This window comes from Cygnus atratus, chromosome 14 (genome assembly GCF_013377495.2).
Source record: "Cygnus atratus isolate AKBS03 ecotype Queensland, Australia chromosome 14, CAtr_DNAZoo_HiC_assembly, whole genome shotgun sequence".
NCBI classification, from domain to species: Eukaryota; Metazoa; Chordata; class Aves; order Anseriformes; family Anatidae; genus Cygnus; species Cygnus atratus.
The window spans coordinates 2,311,590-2,333,378 of record NC_066375.1 but is presented as its reverse complement, the minus strand read 5'-3'; the positions used below and the strand labels follow the sequence as shown (position 1 = coordinate 2,333,378).

At 41.4% G+C, this 21,789-nt stretch overlaps 1 protein-coding gene across 4 annotated transcripts in view; it reads right to left on the bottom strand.

Annotated features, from left to right (window-relative positions):
* Positions 1-1,058: 1,058 nt before the first annotated feature.
* The window catches only part of RAPGEF6 (Rap guanine nucleotide exchange factor 6), a 125,185-nt gene continuing 104,454 nt past the window's right edge, over positions 1,059-21,789 (bottom strand). For 3 of the 4 annotated variants that reach the window (XM_035560757.2, XM_035560760.2, XM_035560758.2), the window contains 7 exons: positions 19,568-19,759; positions 18,184-18,318; positions 16,680-16,793; positions 13,369-13,594; positions 10,898-11,409; positions 6,775-7,086; positions 1,059-5,177 (listed from right to left, as the gene is read on the bottom strand). In XM_035560757.2, coding sequence (XP_035416650.1) covers positions 5,152-5,177; positions 6,775-7,086; positions 10,898-11,409; positions 13,369-13,594; positions 16,680-16,793; positions 18,184-18,318; positions 19,568-19,759 — 1,517 coding nt within the window. In that variant the 3' untranslated portion in view covers positions 1,059-5,151. The remainder of the gene's footprint in view (positions 5,178-6,774; positions 7,087-10,897; positions 11,410-13,368; positions 13,595-16,679; positions 16,794-18,183; positions 18,319-19,567; positions 19,760-21,789) is intronic. The other variant, XM_035560761.2, reaches the window with a different exon arrangement.

Sequence of the window (21,789 nt, the reverse complement as noted above, 5' to 3'; positions counted from 1 at the left end):
TGGGCTTGGAAGGAGGCAAGAGAGGGATCGGGCCCCAGGTCGGGATCCCATTTGCTGCCCCACCTCTGCTTCTGCAGCCATACCTGGTCAAAGCGATTCTAGACAAACAGGCAACAAGACCGGGGCTTGCTTTTTTCTTTCAGAGCGACTAAAAGAAAGAAGAAAAACACGAAATTAAAATAACTTATTAAACAAGAGCGCTCACTAATGAAACTGCTGCTTCTTAATTTGATTTTACAAAACTAATTGCTCATTCAGTGTGGCCATAATGGCATTAGGCTTTCCAATAAAACCTGAGTGCTACCTGCTGCCTCTGCAGATTTCCCTAAGAGCTTGCTCATGTTCCTGCTGCACCGCCCTGCGGGAAGAGAGCTTCAAGCCGCGCTGCGCCCACGGCTGGAGGACAGAGCGATGGGATGGGACGGGAGTTACACGAGGACAGAGGGATGGGATGGGAGTTACAGGGTGAAGGCTCGTGGGGGCAAGTCGGGAGGAAAACCAGCCCCTGCAGAGGGAGCCGGGCTGGGCACCCCCAGCAGCTCGGGGGGCAAGGAAAAAAAACATATTTTCATCTCTGTGCTTCCAACCCCCCTTCACTGCCCACACCGTTTTATTCTACTCGTGTAACTGTTTGCAAGGCGAACTATGCAGCCCCATGGGGGTTCTGCACCAGGCTTTGTGCTGCACCCAGCATTTGGGGCTTGATGGGGCAGCAGCAGCTCTTCTGGGGAAAAGGGGGGGACATAAGGCCTGGCCCTGTGAGCAGAACCTCTCACCCCAGTGTCCCCAAAATGTCCCCACTGTGGCATCCCACCTGTGCTCCCATGGGACAGGAGGGGACGCTGACACTGCCGGGTGCACCCCCACGTACACGGGGTGCGCTTCCAGCCACTGCCCCCATGTACAATTTGAGAAGGGGGAGGCAGAGCCAAAACCTGGGGGCCAGCACTCACTGGAGGACAAAATCCCGTGGTGGCTGCTCCTCGGCGAGCCTGGGGGCAAGCGATGCTCCCCAGGCGCTTCACGGCTCCGCATCGCCAGCTGCCAAAAAAGACCTGCTGGAAACTATTAATGTATGTAGATTGTTTATTGATTCCAACATATTAATAGATTGGATAATAAACAGTACTTTTAAACATTCTCTTAACCAAAAATATAACAAATATTTACAATCACTCAGTAAAAATACAAAAAGCATACAGAGGCACTGTCTTTCTAAAAGACATAAGTGTAAGAGGTATCAAAAAATAGGAGACAAACATTGCTTGTTACAGAATACTTTACAATCACTGACTTGTGCAGTACAATTGCTATTGGAATATCATTACATCTGTGCAGTTTTGCCAATATGCTCACATATTTAGAATTTAATTAATACCAAGCTAAACTGCATTCCAGGTATATCAAAAATAAAGATAAAACAATAAAAAGCACAACATAAGCAAAGGCAGGATTGGGAATTCAAAGTAGATTGCCCTCTATACAAGCATCCTAAAATATAATGTGTAAAGCTTTTCTAAAGAGAGAGTATCCCTTTTTTCTTCTGTTTTTGCACAGGCAGTGGGAAGCTTATTCTTTAAAAAAAAAAAATCTAATGTTTTATAAAAACTTAAATGCCAGTTTCACGTTTCCACTGTTGCCTGCAATCAAGTGACTTGGGAGATGAGAGGCCCAGCCCTCGGGGAAAGGGACCCTCTTGGGGACACCCCGGGCAGTGGGGAACCACCGGGGCCTTGCGTCCCACCGCCCCAGCGCGGCACCGCTCACCTCTGGGCTGCAAATCCCGTGGCCACCGATGAGCCAAACGAGCTGGGAAGCAGCACGCAGCCAGCCCTGAGCCCATCCTGTCCCAAATGTGCACGCTGCAGAGATGTGCACTGCAAATAAATACCTGCACATTTCCATCTCACGCTTTATATCTGTGGGGGATGTCAGCAGCACTCAGGGGCTCAGTTATCTTCGTTTCCCCTTTCTGCAACTGGAGAGGCCAATTAAAGTTTTCAAAATTGCTTTGCTCTTTTTGTGATTTGCTTGGAAGATTAAGGTTTATACAGCATAATGAAATACTGTATGTTTAAATCACAAATAGCCGAAATAAGTCTTTCACCCACAAGCCACAAGCAAACAAACAGAAGAAAAGCAAGCAAACGGAGGTCTGAGAGTGGAAGAACGTGACAGTCGGCATTTCAGCTGATCATCAGAAGTCAGAGCAGGGATTAAAGGAAGCTGGCAGAGGCACTAAGCCAGGAGTCTGCGACCCAGAAGACATCACTTGAATAAAGCAGTGTACAACAGGTCCTGACCACGGTCTTACTTCCATTTTAGTTACAAAAAAAAAAAAGGGATAATGTCTCTTCAAATCCATACCAGACACACTACATTTGGCTATCGGCCCCGATCAATGTGATCGGTTGATTTTAAAACAAACAAACAAAAAAAATCACAGCAAGGACAAGCAGAAGCAAGCCACACTGTGCAAGTCAGGAGAAGCAGAAGTAGGAGCTCATTTGTCAATAGTTTATGCATGACTTATTTACACTAGCTGTATTGGATATTAGGAAAATATGATTAGCAAGAATTTCGCTCACTTTAAGAACTTCTCAGTGTCCTGAAAAGTCCTGCAGAACAGACTGAGGCTGTTGATGTGCAAACACCAAGGTTCAATGGGCGATTTATTCACCTGCTCTCGCTGGCTGCCAGAGGCGGCCCCAGCCCCACTCTCACCAAGGACCAGGAGCTCCCCGCAGCGTCGCAGAGAGCACTGCCAGGCTCTCCGGGGAAAGGGAAGCCGCTTGGACCACAGCCCTTTATCCCCTGAACTTTTGTTCAACAGGCTGAAATAAACGGCAGCTCAACATCCGAGGTCATGGAAACCACATGAGTTAGTTCACCTGGCACACAACGCGTGATTTCGGATGAAACACGAAGCATATTGCGCACTCCACGGAGAAGTTAACAAGCAACTACAGCTTGCAGTGGGATTACTAGGACTTGGATTTATATCCCACAAAATATCAATTTAACAGTTATATTATCGACGTTATATGTGCTGAAAATAATCACCCTACCCTGCATTGCTTTGACACTTACATTAATTCTTACTCATTAAGGCCTGTGCAGGTTCATTATATTCATTAAGGCCTCGAAAAAGCAAAATGCATTTTATTATGATATACCTCAACTAATTTTTAATATCGTTTTCCAACGACTTGCTCCTCAGATGCTTGTGCCAAAAGTTAACACAGCCAACCACTTAGCTGTGAGTTAGGCATCCCTTCCTCAGCGCTGCTGCTCCTGACCGACCGACGTCTCCAGAAGAACAACCCACGGGGGGGTACCTCCAGCCCCGCGGCAATATTCCGTCTGGCACAGTTACGGGCGCAGACGCAGGCGTGGCCATGCACATTCACCTGGTAGTATCAGTCCCAAGTTGCTATGGGGAAAGCACATCAAAGGCTTTGGGTTGTTTTTGGTACTTTTGTCGTTTTCTGAAAATGTTGCATTCACCTTGCACCCCCCTGCACACACACAAAAAAAATCTTAAAGCTTTTCACAACTATGGATATAGAAATAATTTTTGAGGCACTGTAAAAATGACAAACATCTTCTTTCTAGCTTAGGCTGTAAACATCACAACAAAGATTTACAATTAAATGTTTAAATATATATTATTCACACATTCATGTCCAATTTAACACTAGAATGGGGCATCATGTGCTCGAAGAAAGAAAGAAAATGCAGGTATTTCCAGTTTTACCCCTGTGCACTCTGGTTGGCTAAGTAAAATCAAAGATGCAATTTACTTGACCATAGTCAAACTAGAGGACTGCGCGTTAATACTGGCGGTATGTAAGTCAAATTTCATCAACATCAGTGCCACCAAGATTTTTACCTAAGTTTTTAAACAATATGTTTTGAGATCATCTCTATTTTCCAGATGAACACAACCCATCATAAAAGACATTATACTCACATCTAAGCACTAAAGTCATTTAAGGTTCAGTTTCAGAAATTTTAACGTGACTGGGGGGGGGGGGGGAGAGGAGGAGGATAACCTTTGTACCTAAATCCTCTGCAACTCTGGTAAAAGGCCAGAACACGTGGGATGATCTTAAAACCCACAACAAACAATTCAGTTTTGGATTACAGCAGCACACTTTGCATGCTGAACTCTGCAGGGCAAAACCTGGTTAAAGCTCTTTTGGAAAAGCTTCAAACTCACCTAATAGCTCACTGTGAGCTAAAGCTTCCACATTTCAAAAAGATTATTTAAATAAGGGAGGGGAATGCCAACTATTTCCTTAGTTGGCGGGCAGCTAAAAATTTCCTCCAAATACTTGAAGGGCTGAGGGGTTTTGTTGTGTTCGTTGCAGGCAGGACCAGCAGATGGCAGTGCTTCCATGGCTGACGCATAACTTTGCAAGGCTTTTAGCTATATTTACAAATCGTACATACCCCAAGCCATTCTAAAACATACGTATTTCTGCACCTGATAATGTCCCGTTTGGTAGGCCTCTAGTTTTGTGTTTATTTTGAGAGCACAATGGTTTACACTTAACTAGTTTACTATCACACTGATTTAATCTCTATATTAGCCAACCAGAGCACTCCCAACACGAAGGAAATTCCCATCAAAAAAATTTAAATTAATAAATTATTTTCAGATACTGCAGTAATGTCCTTCCATTTTGCTGACACTTTGAATTTTTTTTTTTTTTTTAAAGTTCATAAAATAACACTCTCCGATTTATATAATGGTCACGTAGAAAATAATGACAATGGAAAACTACCAAGGATTATATGGTATCATACAGAAGAATGCTTCCAATTTTCAAGTGGCCGTGACAACCAGTCCTCCCCAGCGCACGAAGCCTTGTCCATCTCAGGATACCAACGTCAGTACCCAGGTAGTCAGCACGCTCCTTGAAAATGGTTTGCTGTTTTCACAGGCAGAAATAGTTTTGTAGGCTGTGGTAGACTGAAGGAAGGTAGAGATCTATGACCCGACCAGTTTGATCTTGTCCGTGACAGAGGCAAACACAATGACTGAGGTTAGCAGCAGCAAGGCGTTAGCGTTCGCTAACAGATTCACGTGGTCCTTCTTCCCACGTCCCTCGTGTTCTGAAGTGGTTTACATAGATAGCCCGATGGTTAGACTGCTGATACTTGTTCATCTTCTGCAAAACAAGAAAAAACAGCAAGTTATTCCATCGGTCCCCTGCCTTGGATGCAGACAGAACAGAACAGTACCCGGTTATCTGACTAGAGCGGTTCTGTTAAGACTTCACTGCTTCACCGCAATGCTTTTGCTGTCTTAACAAGTGACCACAACGCACTAAGTATCGCCATTTAACAAATCCTCAAGCAGTCTGAGGTATTAGTCATATAATAAATATGTGTTACAAAACAGAAAATCCCATATGCTCCAAAAATTATTAGCATGCAACCCCCAATATCCCCAAAGCTACTGACTTGGGAGAAAAGCCAGTACGTTACTTCCCAACATGCAGTGATCACTGTAAAGGCTTTCCAAGTAAAATTAACCAGACACTTTAAAAACAGTAAGAGAAGCACATCTAAAAGTGCATGGTTAAATTTAGTTTAGAAAAGGTTGGATTACAATGTTTGAAGCAATTACTTCCTCATTTTTACATCAAAAACGTATAATATCACGACCGAATTGATGCTGGGCAATTTAAAAAGTTTTACCCTAAATGTGAATTGCAGTAATAATATATATGTTAAACATTGTTTACATGTTATGGAGGGCCAAGATAGGACTATTTTGCATCAGAAATTGTTTTAATCTAGATTCCACGTTCATTTTGAGTCAGACAGGTTGAAAGAAATGACCGCAACATCCTAATAAAAAATTAGTTCATTAGAAAGGGTGCAGAGAGATCATATCAGTAAGTATTAAAAGTAAATCAGCAGATAAACAATTAGGTGGTAATTCCTCTCACTTCAAGTTGGTTTTGACAAGAGCAGTCTTAAAAATCTCTTGCATTTTGATCACAAGATATACGCTGTGCTTGGCAGCATCAGCTCTTGCTTCAAACAAGATCGGGGAGACTTCAACCAGAAGAGACACTGGCAGGCCAAGGTGGGCTATAGTCAGGTTTTATTAAATACGCTTTTCAGAAAAAAAAATTTACTGCTATTTTCTTCAATGATTTTAAACTCATTCTCCAGAAATTGCTGTTGAGGATTAATGCAGCTAAGTGCCAGCATGTTAGAATACAAAGGCGAGACAAGTTGAGAATCATACAGAACACAATCAAATCTGAATTCAAAAGAATCGATTTGGGTCACCGTCCCAGTGCCATCCTAAAGCAGTGGGACATCAATTATTTAACCTAGGCAGGTTGGAGCTTTTCTGCATGCAATTTATAGCCTGACAGTGTCCCTTAAAGTCATCACCACCACTAAAAAGAAACACGTTTTAAAGCAAAAAGCGCATCTACATGTTCTTAAGCATCTCATTTGGATTTGGGAGGTCTCATACATATCAATTAAGTGTTTGGTATCAAGATGTTTTTTCTAAATAGAAGATTTTTTTAAACATGTGTATATACACACAGATATATATACCCACCGCATATATGCGTGCGTGTATATACACACATACAAACATATTTGTATATTCAGAGATCGATAAAGATTCAGTCTCAAAGAACAGCTACGAGAAAGCCCAGAACATCATTGTGAGGTACACACAGACCAGATTTACACGGCGGTTCACTTAACATCTACCGAGCCAGATGTTTCACCTACCATCCTCTTCACTATCTGCGTCAGTCATATCTGCTAGTTTAGGGTTGGACGGCTGCCGACTATGCCACTGAGGCATCTTCGATGAAATACAGGCCACCGGTTCGCTACTGAGAGATGCTGATGAAAGTCTAGAGAGGTCACTGGGCAGCATCTTTGACCTCTGCACTGCCACACTATAGTCGGGAGGTTTTAGGTGTGGGTGGTGGGGCGATCCTTCCTTTATGTCCGCTAAAGAAATCCCCATATATCCCGGAGGGGTGGGCGGAGGCTCCCTATACCTATCGTCCTTCTTAGGTGAGGTGACACAGTACACTGGCACGAGAAATAAGCAATGGAAATGTTAAAGGAGAAAACAAAGCAAACAAAACATTAAAAAATCATGAAATGTTACAATGGCAAAACAGAAACTGATAACAAAACGCAAATGCAGAAACACTAGTTATAACGACAGCAGCAGATATTTATGCTTTCATTTACGCTTTGTACTTATTTCGAGAAGTCAGAACAGAACCAGTGAGCTCATCAGGCAGGATGCCAGCGGAGCAGAGCAGGGCTGTAACCACCTCTGCACGCAGCCTGCAGTTACTGCGCTCCTCGTGCTCCCTGCTCCTGCGGCACCGCTCCTCCACAGGGTGCTGAAGAGCTTCAAGGTATCAAGGGAGAGCCAGCCCAGCAATACTACAGTCTGCTGTAACCCTTTTACAGGCCGGGAAACTGAAACATATGAAATTAAGGCAACTAGCCCAAAGTTATTTTGCACAGCGTGCTAATAGCTGGCAGTGAGGACTGCAGGTTGACTTTGACCAAAAGCCAGGTCAGCAGCTTAACAGAAATTCATTATAATAAAATATCAGTGTATTCACGGATGTGTAATAAGACATTAAGCTATCAAATCAGCTGTGCTATAGGAAGAAAAAAACTAGTATCATGTGAAACTCCTCCTATGAGGCAAACTGTAGATAGAGTCTGCATTCATTAGTTTGAATTTTGTAGTAGTAAATAATGGCTTATCATATACATACTTTAAATTATTTTAATCTATATCTTAAATTATGTTCTCTGTTTACAAGTGATGAATAACCAGGAATAGTCATGGAAACAAAAGCCTTTGGAAAGGCTCCGTTATACCTTCTGCAGTCAGACTACCAACAATAGTATTTAACTGTAATGTCCATCCCACATAACTCATCTTCCACCTTCCTTCCCCATTCACTGCTCGTTCAGATCCCACTGGCTCTCAAACAAAAACTTAACTTAGTAAATTACCTCCCCTCCCACCCACCCCCAGTTCAGGGGCTCATATGCATGTTAAATTGGGCTTTTTCCATGTGCGTGTTGCAACAGGATAGTTTCAAAGGTAGGATAATTTACAAATCTGTTAGTTCAGTGCATTTGCATTCTTCCTATGGATAGATTTAAATCAGCTCGCTTTCTTTACGGTTTCAATTATTTCATCAACTGTAATATTTTCTTATCTTACAACAAAGTGAAAGAATGAAAATAAAGCAGTACTTTGTGCTGGGGATATGTGAGATTCTGGGTGTTAGTAACAGGAATGAGCTGGTTTATACCTGATAGCTTTTACCTTCATGCTTAGATTATAGTAAAATATACAAAACTGAATTCATGTAGTATGAGGTTTAACAAATACACATGGGTAGAGGCAGAGATTTATACTACTGATTTACAGAAACCATTTTCAGGTAACTAGCGCTGAACTGGGTCCCTATGAAATAAATGGGAGGTGAAGGAGGCTTTGCTCTCCCTGGAGGGATGGGGAGTGGCTGGCCCTCCTAGCAAGCCCCTCTTTGGTCTTGAAGTAGTACTGACAGGTGGGTATATTCTCCTTCAAAGGAGAAAGCTACATCTGTTTCCTAGAGCTAATAAATAGTCTGCTGTAATAAGTAAAGTTGGAATAATGTGCACTTTTGCAAAGCTCTATATGATAATATTTTACAAATGTTATCAAAATAAAACATTCTAATAACACTTAATGTCCACAGCACTAAGTGTCGGTAGTTTCTGTCACCCACCCACAGCTCCTGGGGATTACAAAGCCCCTCCACAAGGAGCTGCATTGCTGGCTGCAGGTCCTCTTCCTGCAACTTCTTAATCCTCTCCTGTTCCCATTAAAATATTCCCTCCTTTAAAAAAAAAAATATTGAGTCTTTCATCTTTAAACAAAACAGACTCTCAAACATTCTCCTGCTGCCTGTACACTCCCAGAAATACAAAAAAAAAAAAAAAAAATTCTTTCTCCATGTGTGGTATCACCAGGTGAAACACTGGAGTGCAGAATGCAATCAACTGAAGCTTAGATCATTACTTGGGAAATCTGTTACAACATTAGGAACTGCTAAGAAAAATCATTTAATAATTACAACTAAACTTAGGCGATTAGAACAATAATGTTACGGTCCATGTTCCTCATCTTTTAAGCAAAACCTACTAGAGATGCAAAACTAAGTATATCATGGACCCCCTTCAAAGCAGCTGATCACCTTCTCAGATAATTCACTTTATAAAGAAACGTCACCATTCCACACTTTCTTGCTGGTAAAGCAAAGGTTGCAGCGAGACACGCTGGGTGCTGCACAACGTAGAGGTGTGCACGCAGTCAGCACGCTGGCTGTTCTGCCAAGACCACATTCTGGCAGCACTGTGTGGGCAGTGGCTTTCCAGCTCTGTTTCAAAGGTTTCAGGCAAGAACGTAATGTGCCAATTCTTTTGGGGGACTATCCAACACCAGCTCTCATTAAGCAAATGAACTGAAGATTCTTGTTTTGTTTACAATATTCTGAATGCACGTAGTCATTACAGACTCTAGTAACAAGCTGTGTATACAGAATAAGCAAATGGTGAAATAAAGCAAAAATATCTTTGGCATATTGTATGATGATGCATAGCTATCAGATTAGCATTTGCAAACCAGAAATCATATCCACCTGTATCAGGTCTCTGTTTAAGTAGGCATATGCATGCTCTACTGGAGCACACGGCTGAGAGTTTCTTACCAGCGTGCTACGACTGCATCAAGGAGACAAGCTATACGGTGCAATATACAGAGTTAAAACCAAGAGAAACAGCTGTGAGCTATTCAGGACATGCTGTCTTTGCTAACATGCCATGCCCTAAGACAGCTCAACAGCTCACGAGCAGTTCTGAAAGGCGACAAGAGCAAAGTCCATGCACAGGAGAAAGCTCAGGGCCAGCCTGCTGCAAGGCTCCCCCACGCTGCCTTTCTTCTGCAAAGCAAGGAGGAGGAATGCAATCCAAGACCTCCACCCTGTGTGCAATGTTTGTTCAGACAATTACCTTTGATAACATAAACCCTCTAGCAATCTAGGCAGTAATTAAATTGCATTTCAGCTGCACTCTTGGCTTAGAGTTTAGAGAGCTTTGCACTCCATGTTTTATCTTGTTCGTAACCCAGTTCCCTTTGTTTCGGCAGTTTGGCTGCTAAACTCACTAGGACAGTGGAAGAACATCTTGCTTGGTAAAACTGCACATCTTTGAAAAGACATTTTATAAGTTTTTCTCATTTTGTATGAAGCCAAACTGCAGCTGTGTGCCCAAATAAATGGCAGTTTAACATAGCAAGGATGGGAAGTGACTCTGCTTTTCCCTTGAGCCTCCGGGGACAGAAGTCCTGTGGATGAAACGTGCCCCAGCTCCAGAGGTGGAGGTGCTTTGTACCACTCAGCAATCACACTCTTCTCTCTTAGGATCATGGAAAGTCTGTATTGTAAGGACTCTTCAAGGAGCTGTGCTCATTGCTCTTTACCAGAGGAAAGTCTACAGTGATGAGGGCTTCCAAAAACACCCCAAAAAAAAAAAAGGTCTTACTACAGGGAGGAACTGCCTGACATTTTCACAAGGACAGTTCTCCTGCAGACCCATAAAGTGGCTGGGAAGTGTGCTGTTTTATTATTTCAATTTTCCTAATGCAAGGGAAGGTGGTTTGAAAACACGCTCTCTGAGTAGCATTCTGATTAAAACCACATGTAAAGCTGAATTTAACATGCAATCCAGCCCCCAGAACTGCTGATGTCATTTCTTAACAACTTAATATCAAAATGCAAAACAGATGTAGAAGCTTCCACAAGCCGTTGGCTTGGCTTACCTATCAGGCCTTTTTCTGTACTCGAAGTAACAGTTTTGTAAGTTGTGTCAGTGCCTGGTTTAGAGTCCAAAACCTCCGTCTGCTCTGACGTAGAGTTCTCCAGCCCCCTGCGCTTAATCGTCCCATAGTTTGTCTCATACGTGTCCGACAGAGAGCTCGAGGAGGCCCAGCTCTGCCGAGACTGATCGAGCTCCACGCTGGCTTTTGACTGCCTGTTGTTTTTGGAAAAGGCTTCGGAATATAAATAAGCCTCCTCTGAGTAACAGTTTGTGGGATCAACTTCAGCTATAGGTCCGTCCAGCTGGGTGTGGCGGTAGGAATTGAGGAGATCCCAGCTCTTCTGGTTTGGGATATTCTGGAAGTTGTCATGTGAGCTACTTGAGCATGAAGTCCAGCTTCCCCGGCCACTGTCTGCTGCCTCTACTGTGATGTGGTCGTGGGAGATCTCCTCGTTGCTCATGGACGAGGTGAAGGCCATCCCTCTGATCAGAGCGGGCCTTGTGATTGACCAGCTGCAGTTGGAAACAACAGGAATCAGAAACTCATTAGCATTTAAAACAACAGCGGTGTATGCAGACAATTACCTGGTTTTAGAGGCAACTGATCTCTGGTTTTAAAACCGGTATGCAGCAAGGCCAGGACACATGCAAGCCCAGCACAGAGGTGCTGTTGTTCCTGGCTTGTTAGTGCATGCTGCAGGAGGGCAGCTCCTCTTTGGAAGAAGGAGCAAGTCTGCAGCAAGCACTAAGAGGCTTGACCCCAGACTCCTAAAAGCCTGGTCCACAGCAGCTTTCCTCTATCAACTGCAGCAAGACAGCACTTGATAGAAAGCAGAGGTGTAATTACGTCTTGGTTCTACACCACTTTTTCTCTGTACTTGTAAAACAAAAACAAAATAATATACTTGTGTTCAGAATAAAAAAACGCCTTTGGTCAAAGCACGTCAGAGTGAGGTAGTTACATTTCAGTAGCATTTGGAAATACTGGGCATAAGTGACTTGTGGAAGGGATCTGGAGTGGCAGAAATTCTGAAACCTCAAAAACTAAATTTCTTGTTAAAAAAATGCCTTTTTGAAGCTCTAGTCATTGTCAATACATAATTAAGAAAAAATAAATAAAGCCAGGGTTGCACGAGTTTAGAAAACAAGAAGTTACAAGTGCTAGGCATTATTCAAGTCTCTTAACTATTTCAGGTTACGTTAACAAATGCATGGAAAGCACAACATGAAAATTCAACACTTTACCTCTCCCATTTATTGACACACTGGGAGACAGGAACATTTCTTAGATTATGTGCAAACAACTTTTTTTTTTCCCCTTGCTTTTCTATTTTTTAAATTCTAGCATAAAATCTGGTTTCTAACCTCCACAACCCCTTGAAACTAAGGCACAGAAGAGCAACCACAAACCTTGAACAATCTGCCTTTGATTTGCAAACAGAACACAGTTTACAGAGCAGCAACGTCCTTGGCGTTGCGCTCCAGTTCTGAAGGCGGCTTTGCACATCCAGAAGGCAAGGTGCCAGTGACCCAGTGCAAGGGGCATTTCGCTCAGCACACTGAGCTCTGCCTACACTCAGCATCTGTTATGCCTTGTAGAAAAGGGAATTACTTTAGGTTATGAAGCGCACTTTTTAATGCCCATTTTAGCACAATGGGATAAAACATAACAATTTCTTAAAGGCTGTATCACCATGGCAAAGCATACGCCAAGTTCTTTTTACAGGGGAGAGAACTCTGCAGAATACTGGTGTATTAAAATCAATCATACAGAAACAACACACAGCTCCTTATAGTGTTCGGTCATAAAAGGATTAGATTGCTTTTAAAACAAGCTGTAAAGACTAGAAACGTAAGGAGAATCTCTCATTGACTTGAAGCTGCAACATCTGAGGACAGAACATGCTATCCCAAGGAGATTCCCACATACTAAATTCTGTGGATCAAGGCTTAAAATGTAGTAAAACAAAACCAAAAAGCTTCAGTTTTAAGGGGCACCTCAGGATGCGTTTTCATTGCACTAAGGTAACAAGACCACATGTGCAAACTCTCAGGAAGACAGCGGCAGCAAGCTTCCACTCTGCCTAGGCAAAGAATAATAATAAAAAATCCTTAAAAATCATATTAGAGTACGTTAAGTGACTGGTACTGCTGACTGAGATACTGTTGGTATCCTGTTCTTGTTCTGCTCTCTCAGTACCTCACAGCGAGTGATTTGTTAGATGTCATACTAGCTTTTAATACATTTGCAGTCTCCTGCAGGAGACATCCATCTGAACCCCAGTGATGCGAGCAAGCTGTTGTTTATCCACGTAATACCATACGTTTCATGGGAAAATGTGCACTTCCTATACAGAGCAGCCAACACTCCAGCTTCTAACAGCTTAGAGTTTGTAACTGCGCCCTGCCAAAAGCTTCTTTCCCCTCTCTTACGCCACAGGACCATGTCCAGCCTGACGCAGCTTGTCTCACCCGGGGCAGGGCTGGCCGTAGTCCGTCAGCGGCTGCGGGTGCTCCTTTCTGTCCGCCCCCGTGGGGTCCACCACCGTCAGCGACTGGGACAATCCCCTCTCATCCTGCAGCGCTGCCGACATTGAGTCCACCGAGCAGTTGCTCACGATGCTGGATCGGGATGAAATCTCGCTGTGACTGGAGTCCGAGAAGTTATCGGATTTCGTGGAAGGTATGAGGGCGTAGCCTACGGGAGAGGAGGAGAGAACATCTCTGTCAACGAGATCACTGGGTATGTCAATGGAGCATTAACACACATATCATGGATATTTAAAGACAAAAAAACACGAAATTCTACTTGCATACAAACAGTCCAGTGAAGTTTTTACGGTACTAAAGCTTTTAGCATCTGCCAGCACCTAGTACTGCAATTTATTAATGCAAGCTGAGCACCCCCCATAACCTAGCTGCAACTCCACAGCCATCCAGACCATATGGTTAAACCAACGTCAACAGGATCAGCATTTGCAGCACGCACAGTGGGTGGATAGATCAGATCTTTCCAATCTTACAAGTACTCAGTCCCCTACTATAAAAGCCATGCATTCCCACAGTTTCCTCTGGCCTACTGTCATGAGAGACTCAAAAAAAGATTTTGGCAGAGGCTGAGGAGATGCTGAGTGAGGTAAAATTGAGCTATTAGCACTCAGGGATAAGCCATATGGTCCATTTCAGTTTTATTATCTGTTCCAGAATTAACAGATCAGGAAGCAAAAGTGGGAAACAACTTTGGCAGGAGCCGGACCAGACACCAGCACTCCTCACGCAGAAGGGAAACAGCTGAAGACCTCACCAGTTTCAGAGCAAAACATACCACACTTTTTTTCTGCTTGGCTTTGCCCTCAAATAACTTGTTTCAAATACAAATGATGTGTGTAGCCCCATACATCCAAAACCTTCCACTAGTACCAGTAGTAGACATAAAAAGTGCTGCTTTATTAGGGTCTTCCATGGGCTCTGGTTACACGTATCCTGTATACTCCTCTGCTGGCACAACTAAGGTGACTCAGCTTGGGATACCTGTCCCTAGACCATATTAGAAAAAGCATTCAGTATGGACAACTTGATTAAATCTTGTGATGACCTCAGAGAATGAGGGATAGAACTGAAATGACTTGAATTTGGCAAAGTGCATCTGTGCTGGTCTGAGGGCAACCACACTCTGAGGGCCTTCAGGTTTAGGGACTGACCCCGGTCCGGTGGGAAGGGGCTCGCAACTCAGGAAATGAGGCATTATGTTGTTTCATCTCTCTTTTACACCCCAAAATGTCAGATGCTCAGATTTCAAGACTGTTGGAGCATTTATTTATTTGGATAAGTCCATCTTATGGGCAGAGTGAAGCTCGTCCTCCTGTACCGTCAGGCGACAAATTCAGGAGATGTCTGGTAAAGCCATTTGCTTTGCTTTTTTTAAAAATATTTTGCCTCACATAACTCTGTCCCACACCTGTGGGTTGTTCCCATTTGTTTGAGGGCAACAGGTTCTAGATTAATAACTGTTTTGTTGTGTTGTTTTTTTGTTATTTTGTTTTGTTGTCTGTTGGTTGTTTTCTGTTTGTTTGTATTTAAATATTTTTTCCTTGAAGTTCCCACTGAGTTTCTCTATAGCAAATCCACTGCATGTCAAGTTATACATCCCTGCCTTATCCTGCCTTCACTGAGAAACAGACTACAATATGCCTTACATAACGTGCATAAAATTACAAAGTTAGAACCTTTATTTGAAAATACTGCATCAACAACTGCTTCATGTATAGTTAAATGAATGTATGTAAACTAATCAAAATATTGCCTGCCTTCTTTACAGGAGACCATATCAATACACAGTTGACAAAGTCCTCAGATTAGGATTTTTTTTTTTTTACACAATTTCCTGCCAATTGCTCAATTTTTCACTTCATTTTTACCTACCTGTGCCTTTGAGCTGGACTATCATATATTCACATCAATTGGATGAAAATGTGAAGTGATCAGGCAATTGAAAACCATGCCAGTGGTTCACACACCTTAATACAGAAGACCGACGCCATCAAGTCCACAAAAAATAACAAAGATCATATAACATGGCACCTAGAGCCACTGGCGTACATGCCACTGAGCATACAACTCATAGTTTGAGAGATTTCACAGTTTAAGCTTGCTTATTGCTGTACAATTGTAAGAGCTCTAAGAGCATTAAATATCATCAATATTATCCAACTAGAGAACTGACAAACTTATGAATAACAATAAATTTAAGACTAGCGTTTTTAATGTCAAATTTTAGTTTCCTTTCCTTTGGTAATATTACCTCATATTCTTTATTTTGCTCTCTATAATCAACACCGCTGTACTACAGTTAAGAAACGTTCTCACTGTGTCCCTTTTAAGACACTATTCTTCAAGTACCTCAAAGATCTGTAGAACAAAAGGTCTCCTCTGCGTTAAACAGATGAGCACTGTCTGAAAGCTGAGTCATTAAATAACGGCACACATACATAAACAGGCTAAATGCAAATCTTTGCCGGGCTAGAAAGCTTAGCAGAATAAGATGCGGCCAATGCAAATATACACAAACCCCACCAACGCTGGAAGTGATCATCTGTTTTACATAGTACAAAGCACTACTTTCAGTCAAATGTAAAGAACATTACAGAACTTTCTGTTTCACTGGCATTTGCAAAACAGTAAGCAACAGAACTCACTGTACCTGTTCCTTGATTTTCTAAACTTCACATTATTTCCTTCACTACACTGCAGGGGTGATTAGTTATACTGACACAAATATCTTCTATTTTTGAAAAGGTGAACAGAAGTACATTAAAAAGATGAAACATATTTTAACGAGCCTGTATGCCACTGCATAATGCTAACATAACTTAGGTTACATGAGTGTATCTCATATGAAATGGACATCATAGTCTTTCTTCTAAAAATACATCAGACAGTCTTCCTTCTCCTTCTAGGCCCCATCTGTAGACAGTCACATGTCAGTAGATTGCTGTTGCTATAGATACTTGCTGTGTTCAGAGCATCACTGTCTCTGTCCTTTTGTTTTTTGCTGCTTTCTGAGGCTTGACTGTGCTCTGTTTCCCTTTTTGCAGTAAAAGCTGTTCTTTCCCTGGAGAAGCTTCTTTCCCTAAGTCTTCCAAACAGCAGTCCCTTCTCTCTCCTGCGCTCATGCTCAGCTTCTGCCTTTTCACTCTCATCCTTTCCTTCTCCCTTTTCACTTATGTCAGAACTGCCTCTTGCTTTGACAATCATCTGAATTTTCTTTTGTAAGTAAGCCCCACCTATTCCGTAGCTGCGCTGTCCACTGTTCTTGTTGCTGGTTTCACTGGCGAGGGATGAGGAAGACCCAGAGAGATTCATCTGACTGCAGTTATCCGACCTCTGGATGTTACCAACTACAATGAAGTGCACACAGACAGATCTCGGTAAGTAACAACAAAAGCAATGTGTTGATTTAAAAAATAATTCTTCAGTCTTATTTGCACATGACTTGGGTACAACTTAAAAGAAAATTAAATCTCAGATTTAGTGAAATGTGTTTGTGCCTAAAATTATGTCTTCCAGCTGTCTGTGAAGCACCTAATTTTAGTTCAATAAGCCGTTAACACTACACACACAACAGGATACGGATTACCTTAATCAAATTAATTCAGTGCTAAAAATAGGCGAAAAGCAAGTTGAATTAATGAATAATCCCCAAAGAAATAAAACGTTATTTACAAAGAAACTCAGCAAAAATAACATGTTTATAAGAGAAATATAAGAGAATTGGAATCTCAGTGGAACCAGGTTTGGCAATCCAAGGAGTTAAGGCTCTTGTACATATGCTGTGTTTAAGTAAAACAAGTGACATTCTCCTAAGGGAAACAGATCTTGTGACAGCCAAAGTGGACGGGCCAGCACGATCTCACACTGCAACAGGTGAGAAGATGCAGCAAGTCACCATGCCATGCCATGCCATGCCAACCCAGTGGCTCTGGGCTGTCAGTGAGTCAAAAGCAGCGCAGCAGGGATGGAGAAATGCCTTACACTGTTCAACACTGACCACACTGGCTGACTAGAAAGTGGTGTTAAGAGATTTCAAATGAATTCCCATCCAAGCTTGACTAACGATGAAGTGATGCAGGTCTTTTAAGATGAAGATATCAGAAAAAGGGATTCTTGGGGCATCATGATAGACAGGGATATATACAAAGCCCTGTGCACAAGAACATAAATATGAATAACAACTCTGGGATTTCGACGAATGCACTTCTTTCACAGCTATCAAAACCATCTGTTGTGGAGAACTACAATGGTATTTTATCGCCAGCTCCATCTAATCACCCAATAATCCAGCTACCTTAAGCAAAAATGTAAGATGTCACAACCATTGCAGTTTGCATGCAACCTCGTTGTCTTCAGGAAATCCCCAGGTCTGAGAATCATGTTCACCTACGTGGTCACCTAGATCTGGACTGATGCACTGGTGGGTGTCAAAGCACCTAAGACCTATTGGGAATTCTGTCAGAAGCACTTAAGCTGTTTTATTGAAGTTATTCCACTCCTTACACATTAGGTCACTTTTAAGGCTAAAACATATAAACACTTTGGAAAATAATGTCTATTATTAATTGACAGAAATGCAGGGCTTTATTCTTGATATGAAATAACTTAATTGCTGTCTCTCTTACATGTAATTACCAAGGAATGTTCCACACACTGTCACACTGTTTTTTGTAGGGCACTGGCACAAGCTCCTCGGACAGATGCTGCACACTGTGAGCACTGATGAAGCACACGTACCTTTGCGTGGAGAGCCCTGAGGAGAAGCCGGTGGGCTGGAGTGCAAAGAAGATGCCATGGACATAGTGTCTTCTGTCTGCTTCTTAGTACTTACTTCCTCAGATAAGCTTAATGACTTCTGTGGAGAACCTGTACCTATAACAACAATGGAATCATTTACTACGTATTATTCTTTTTTCAAGTTAGCAATATCTGTGGCCACAAAAACATCATCGTGAACAATCACTGAAGTATTCAACAAAATGGGAACGGATGCTTGGATGAATTCTGCATGCCATGATCACCGATGCTGCTACTGCCAGCTGCTCAACTGAAATGTGTTGAAACATCCACAACTGGAACCATCCCAACAGATACTCTGGCTGTAGTTTTGACAAAGGACTGAGAACTGTGTAAAGCACAAAGCTTGGAGGAAAACCTTGCCCATGACACTGTTGGGACAGCACTAAAAACAATTTTCGTCATAGCCAACAAATGCATTCAAGATCTTCTAAATCAGAAGTTCTTAAATCAGTACTTGCAGGCACTATACAAAACACAGCACAATTAGCAAAATCAGTTTACCACAGTAATTAGCAAACTGATAATTCGGTATCTTTTGCTATCTTGCAGAGGACGGTGGTAAAGAGTTCATTAAAGTTCTCAGTTTGCTGTATTAACACTGAACACTTAACATAAGAGAATGAAGAAATACCTCTCAACAAAGCTTCTGGAATATATCAAGATGCACAGGCTTTCAAGACGAGACTTGAGAATAAACAGTAACTACAACCACTGTTGTAACACATATGCTGCAATACACTTTTTTCTAAAACTATTTTAATGAACATTGATGCTCAGTGTATCATAGAATCATTTCCTATCATTTACTAACTGCAACTAACTTTATTTAATAATCCACCATTTAAAATAACCTTACCTTTTAAATGACCCAACAGTTATGCAAATACACCAAAAGCATTTTAATTCATAATACTGCTTTGCAACTGGCAAACGTAGAAACAAAAGAGCTCACTAGGAACAACTAATAACAAGTGCTTCTCCTTTTGACAATAAGGTTGTTATAACTGTGTTCCAGAGCTTAAAATATTAAATGCATTTGACTTGTTCCAATAATTTCATCGAGAAGTATCATACTTCATTTTGTCATGAAAATAAACTAACTATGCTATTCTATTCAGCTGAAGCATGATCTCTTTAGAATGTAGGAAAACAGAGTAACAGACTTAATGCTGTATATCTGGCCTGTTCAAGAGAGATAGAAAGATCGCTTTAGTTAGAAGTCTAAGTCATTTTCTTAAACGATTAACTGAGATACATGCATAAAGAGGTCTCAAATAATCCACCCAGCTACAAACAGTTCCAGATAGCTGAAGATACTCACTGAATGTGACATGATCCTTTGTCAGTCCCTTCTTTCTACTGGGATATAAGTTCACAGTTGGAACCTGAAGAACTTGACTCATTCTGTTTTGCTGATGCTGATGTGCTTTAGTGGTTTGGCCGATTGATCTCATGGGTACTGGAGACATTTCGGAGGATTTCGCCCCTCTTCTCTCACTTAAATTCTTTGTCACTGTTATGGAAAAACTGGACATAAATATCTTGCACTTTGAACGGTAGGATTATTACAGTTATTCTAAGCACCAACAGTCAAAAGCAACCATTGTATGAAGCAGATAGAACGTTCAAAATGTTTTGTATTCCAAACATTCCTAGCTTGTTGCACTGAAGAGACAGGTGCATGAAATGACATTAAAAATACTGAACTCTCTGAAGTGTCATAGAAGTACTTCATCCAAAGACAAAAATATGATTTATTTCTACTACAATTAAATTCCATATTTTAAATGCTTGTACATAGGGCACAAAAGCTTAATAGCAACATCTCCTTCAAAATTACGTAATGCCACAGAAGGGAGAAGGAATGGTTGCTTTGCATCCAGCATCAAACCTTTCACTAGGTGGCACAATTGATTTACAACGCAGGAAACTGATTCAGTTTCTACTTTAATTACACAGCAATTAATAAACTCTGAAGTTTAGGCCATCTGACTTCCCCTTAAATTATCTTGGAAATGCGTGGATTGCAGATTAACCTCTGCTCATTGTTTCTGCTAGCAAAGGTAGCAGAATTTCACTTCTGAGATGAGTGGGCAGCTGTACACCTCCTACTTTTCTGAACGTGAGTAGAAAAAGTTATCTGCACAAAAACCATCTCCAAAACTACATACCAGGATCCCTGACTCAAATCTACCCCATCAGAATTTATATATATAATGTGGGCAAATACACCACGTGCAGAGCACCTCCCCCTGGAACATTATATTTCTCCAGCTCCAATGGAAAAAAAAAAATCACAAGGAGATGCTCCCCCATGCTCCACATCCATTCCCCATTCTTTCTGCTAGCTCTGCAAATTACGTACTTACCAACCTTCCCCCCCCCACCTTTTTTTAAATAGGTACTTTGATAATATGACATTCTTCTACATTTACTTGCAAGTACATTTAGCCTTCATTTTCCTTTTTTGAAGCTTAAGAAAAAAAAAAGGACTTGATTTGCTTAACTGCTGGGAGTAAAACAGTCAATATATATTCTCAGATTTTAACTTCCAAATATCTATGGCTAGCACTGTACAAACAATATTTATTTAAATCATATTTGCCTAATACAAAAGAATTGAAAAATAACCTCATAACATTTATATTCGTCTCCTGGGCGCAATACAACCACCTGTTATGTATTCACATATATCATCTATTAAGAATTCATCCTGGCATGCTTTGTTTTTTCTACAGCGGGAAAAAAAAGAGTGCATAAAAACACCATTACATATCTTCCATTACCTACGTAGCTGAACAGAGCACGAGAAGCATACCTCTATCAGCATATAGATGCCTTGCATCTGCCTGTGATGTCCTGCGACCTCAGGCATAAGATCCGTGTGAAAACACGATTTAACATTTTCAAAAAGGGAACTAAGTATGGCCTTTTCCTATATCACTGCTATTTAAGAAGAAATGCATAGGGAGGCACTTTGGGAAATAACAGGAATGCACTCCTAATACTGAATAATGGAAAGGACCTAAAACCTTATCTTCAAGATGTCGTCATCTATTCATGATCTTAACTTATCTCATCACAGATAAAATGGTATTTGAGGACAAAAAGGACTTAAAATGCTGCAGTTGTACATCGGACAAGCATGAAACATTATTTTGATTAGTAAGGTTATTACTGTTCTATTTTGAGACAACTCCATGGTTGGGGCATTTGAAAATCTCTAAGAACCAAAATAAAATGAAATTACCTCTTCTCAATTTGAAATAAGAATTTACTGCACTGTGTAAGAGAGCAGATAATAGTTTTAGTTGGACAGTTGCACAGGACTTCAAATTATGAAAACTTTCCTGCTGTAGTCCTCTATTTTTGACTGTCAAGCCATGTCAATCCCATCAGTCAATACTGACTTGACTTCTGCTTCTCAGCAATCTTTGTTTATTCTAAGCTGTAAGTCATTGCAGTTTATATTGATTTTGTCTCTTCATTTTCTTGCTGTTCATATGGTAAACGTTACTTTTATCCTTCCTAATTCTGTACAAG